Here is a 5,000-nt window from a genome sequence, read left to right as displayed (position 1 = left end):
TGTCGCCTCGGGTCCAAAGATGAGAGGCCGACTGCCTGATCGGGTGAACTAAGCCCTTGTTCACATAGGATGCCGAACGTAGCAGAGCTGAAGCTTGAGGTGGGCACAAGCTGAACTGACGCTTAACCGTTCACACAAGAAGCCTTCTCTTTTCCTCCTCAGCGCCTCCTCGGCGCACCTTGAACCCACCCACAACTCCCATTGACTTCATGCCTGGCAGCTTCAAGCTTCACACATCACTCTTGGAAATAGGACGACCGCTTGAGCAAGGCGTGAGCGTGGCTTCAGCGTGACACGCGTGTGGGTGGTGTGAACGGCCTCGCCTGTTAGCAAGGACGCCTAAATGAAACTTGTGGGTTCAGCGTAGTTTGAGCTTAGGTTGAGCGTTGCTTCGGCGTATGGTGTGAACGGGGGCTTTGGCTGCGGTTGCTGGCTCACACCTAGCCCCGTGCTTTTGCACGCCCCCGGGTGGCCAGGGGAGACCTGGTTCGTCAGAGGTCCCTTTTGCTGGCTACAGGTCGGTGGAAGTTCATACTGTGGCTCCCCGCAGTCTTGGCCCACAGCACTCCTTCGCCTTGCGTCCAAAGATGAGAGGCCGACTGGCTGATCAGATGAACTAAGACCTCCTGTCAGTGATCATCAAAAGCATCACAACTGAACTAGGGATGCACATTTCTATAATTTTCCTTAATCGACCATCAGTCACGTTAATGATCAATTAATCATTATGTAAAAAAGAAAAGGCTTTTGACATTGGAAATACAAAATGTGTGTCTTTAGGCCTACTCAATATGTTCACCTAGCAAACTCATGTTGTATTTCAACATTGTGTTACAATATCAGGCTATGATTTTGCCCTTTAAGGAACCTCTCATAATTTAAAATCATTTTGATACTATGATGATTAATACCATGAATTCACATCAGAAAGATGTAGCTCACTATAAAGAGAAAAAGAATCCCTCACATACGTGCTACTATCCTATAAAATGTACAATAACGGTGAGTTTTGTGCTAAAAAATAGTAGTTGCCACTTTTTTCAAATTCTAAAGCACTATGTTGAGAATTGAAAAGAGTACATTAATCAGACAAAAGCTAATTTGCTGACTGTTTTCTTGTAGGTGAGTATAGGCTGTCCAGAGAAGATGGAGCCCATTACCAAGGTGTCCCACATACCTGCCAGCCGCTGGGCGCTGTCTTGTAGCCTGTGTCGGGAACACACAGGGACCTGCATACAGGTACGTTGATTCTCTCATCCCCTCAAATGAGCGTGATGTGTTGAAATGTAAATGACATGCCCGCTGTAATGCTGTATGGACATGTACACTTCCCTTCAACTCCAGCCACCACTTCCTTTGCTCATGCAACTACTACTTACCCAAACCCTACTGTCAATGTTTTCACTTTTAGCAAAAATGTCTCTTATTCAACCATGACCAAAGCCTTAACCCAATCTTCAAATACGTTTGTACTATGTATTGCCGTCGGTGGCCAGAGCGATGACATCATCGTTGAGTGGTCGAATGTCATACCCACTGATGATGTCAACTGAGCATGCTCAGAACATTGAGTGTCGTGGTGACTGATGATGCTGTACCCACTGATGATGTCATGTCCCACAATCGTCGAGTAGAGTGACACAACAGACCGGATAGCAGCGGACAAAACATCCCGGTGTGTCAACACTTAAACGGGACATCATTGATACCATAGACTTAGAATTGTGATGCCATCAGTGATGTCATAAAGATGCCATATCCACTAATGATGTAATAGACATTTTGACATCATCAGTGATGTCATAGTCTGAATTATGTCATCAATGATGTCATAAATTACTGATTATATCATACCCTCTGTCAGACATTGTGACATTTTATCAGTGATGTCATAGAGTGAATTGTGATGTCATAAATCACTGATGTCATAGCCACTAATGATGTCATAGATATTGTGACATCCCAGACGCACTGTTTACTCACTACTGCCCCCCACACTTCCGGTCACTCCAGATTAAGGATTTTTTTAATATCAAAGACATAAAAGTGGATTTTATGCAACAAGTTGGAAGCCGCCCATTCTGCTATTTAGAAGAAGAGGATGTTCTGCGTCCAATAGGGTCTTCCAAGTTTCTGGCTCAGGTAAGTAATCTTTTAACACATTCACTGCCAGACGTTTTTTTGTTACTGTAGTTAGCTTCTGCCAGAGGGGTTTTTTGAGGATTCTGGCTCATCTTTCAAGACCCGAGGATTCTTTTCTGCTAAGATTTTGTGAACACACAATATCTCAAAAGAACTAATAGAATGTGTGCTTTCTCTGTCTAAAAGAGTTAGTTTGTAGAGTTAGTAGTTATGTAAGCATTAGCAGTTGAATACAGCATGGTTTCAGCGTCAGAAAAATTATTCAGAGATAAACGGCTTTTTGTGAAATTCGATAGAACAGTCACTTTAACCATTCATTTTTGGCATCATTAAGACTTCAGACATCTAAACAATAGTTTTGAACAGTAATTTCCTCCATAACAGCAGGAAACCCCCCTCTGCTTCCAACTCCTCCCTCCGTGGGCGTTCTTCTTGGCTGCAGCGGCCGTCACAAGCTTGTCACCAGTCTCACTGCTTTGCTGCTGCTGCTGCCTGTCTGCGCGGCCGCTGTTTGAGGAAGTCTGGATGGACTCGCTCGCTTCTTGGAGTTTTGGTTGAGAGAAGCTTTTGCGATTCTGGTCATATTTATGCTGCGTGTTTCAAAGTGTGTTCCACCTGTAATCTATTATGCAAATTTGCAATCCCGCATCGCCAGCAATCAGCGCGAAAACGAAAGCGTTTTCCCCCATCCATTTTGATGAGAATGGCTGCTTTTTGCTTGCCTTCCTCTAGTCAGGAGAGCACTGTCGCCACTTAGTGGCTCGGTGGAATGGGTTGTAAACGTTCGGTGGCTCCAATAATTATATAAGAGATGTAAAAGGGTTAGATGCACATCCCACGGTCAAAAAAAAAAAAATCATTTTTTTGACGTATTAACACGTTGAGTGCCAATGACGAGATATCTCGGCTTACAGGATCCAACCGTTGAGTGCCAAGGACGAGATATCTCGGCTTACATAAACATTTTTTTTTTTTGACGGTGGGACATCGATCAACCCCTTTTACGTCTCCTATACCAATATTGGAGGAAGAGAATGTGTATAATCTATTTTACCGACCAGCTAGGTGGCGACAGTGCTCTCCAGACAGAGAGAAAGCCGAGCAAAAAACAGCCGCGGGTCCGCGGGAGAAAGCCATTCTAATTTTCAAGGAAATAGCTGGACGAAAACGCTTTCGATTTCACACACACACACACACACACACACGCGCGCGCGCGCGCGCGCACACACACACACTCGAGTACCTTTGAGCATAAATAAGACCAGAATCGCAAAAGCTTCTTCAAAGCTCTCAGCCGACACCTCAAGAAATGAACGAGCCCGTTTTACAGTAATCCAGACTGCCCGAGAGCGGCCGCGGAGCCAGCAGGAGCCAGCAGCAGCAGCACAGACGGAGGGAGGAGTTTGGAGACACACACACACACACACACACACACACACACACACACACACACACAATACAGTATACAGACTTGCCCAAGGGCACCCATAATCACAGGCACGTGAGGTGGTTCTAAAAATCCATTTATCTCAAAACTCTCTGAAAATCTCTGAAACCATGCTGTACTCAACGGCTAATATCTACATAACTACTAACTCTACAAACTAACTCTTTTAGACAGAGAAAGCACACATTCTATTAGTTCTTTTTAGATGATTGGTGTTCACGAAGTCTTAACAGAAAAGAATCCTCGGCTCTTGTAAAATGAGCCAGAATCCTCAAAAAAAAAACTGGCAGAACCTACCTACAGCATTGAAAAAAGGGCTGGCAATCAATGTGTTAATACGTCATTGGCAGTCAACCGTTGGATTATTTTTGACGTATTAATACGTCATTGGCAGTGGACGTGTTAAGATGTAGCCGAAAGAGCTAGAGAGCGGAAAGCTGGTCTAATGGGAAATGTTAAGTCGGTCCCCGGGCGTTAATGATCAGTATGAGCGAGAAGCGCCCGGCTAGCGGGGTAAGGTCAGACTAGCTAGTAGGCCATCCGTCAACCCCTACTGTACTGGCAGTGAGAAAACACTGTTGACGTGCTTTTGTAACTAACGTTAAATGCCGACCGGGTACAGCCATCGGCTCCTCGCAGCAGTAACGCTATGAGCATGTAACTGAAGTTGGCCGCAGTGCAACACAGCAGTTGCCAAACTTAATCCATAGTTTTTAACGCTGAACCGGAAGAACAAATCCAATTGCGTCCGACATGGAAGAGAAAAAGTGGTGAATTGTGATGTCATAAATCCTTCCCTGCTGAGGTTATAAATTTGACAACTCTTACTCACAGCCTAGCCAATCAAGCGTGAACCTATGACAACATGGACCAGCTATAATGCCCAGTGGCACTCTGGAGCCAAAATGGTCAGAGTCAGAGAAAGTCCAGTTGAGCCGCTAAGTGCACGAGTTGGCATGAGTTTGTTCACACATCCCAAAAACTGTGCTCATGGCACATCGTCTAAAGAGGCTCCACCCTAGCAATGAGGATGCAATGCTCACGGAATTTCTAGTCAATATAAAATTCAAAGACTGGGTTTCCTTCCCTGACTATTGGTCTGTCTGTCAGTCTGGTAAGTACAGAAAATCACATCACCACCGTAATGTAGCCTTTAAAACCAGGAAAAGACAACACTTGTGCTACTATATCACAATGATATTACAAAATCTAAGATGATATCTAGTCTCATACCACGATATCTGTTGCCCAGCCCTAATACCCGCAGAGCAAAGCAACTGCAAAATCAAAGTCTGAATTGAATGCACGCCTACACACACACACACACACACACACACACACACACACACACACACACACACACACACACTCTTAGCCTCCTGCTGGGCGCCGGTGGATGTATTTGAACCCG

At 44.9% G+C, this 5,000-nt stretch overlaps 1 protein-coding gene across 1 annotated transcript in view; it reads left to right on the top strand.

The window, feature by feature from the left end:
• Positions 1–5,000, top strand: part of jade2 (jade family PHD finger 2) — a 557,810-nt gene that overhangs the window by 361,712 nt on the left and 191,098 nt on the right. Inside the window, exon 8 of the mRNA XM_083635683.1 lies at positions 1,123–1,239. Within this exon, the coding sequence (XP_083491809.1) occupies positions 1,123–1,239 (117 nt within the window). The remainder of the gene's footprint in view (positions 1–1,122; positions 1,240–5,000) is intronic.

This window comes from Poromitra crassiceps, assembly GCF_964638095.1.
Source record: "Poromitra crassiceps genome assembly, chromosome: 1".
Taxonomy (NCBI): Eukaryota; Metazoa; Chordata; class Actinopteri; order Beryciformes; family Melamphaidae; genus Poromitra; species Poromitra crassiceps.
The sequence above is the reverse complement of the archived record's forward strand: the minus strand, read 5'-3'. Positions and strand labels throughout refer to the sequence as shown.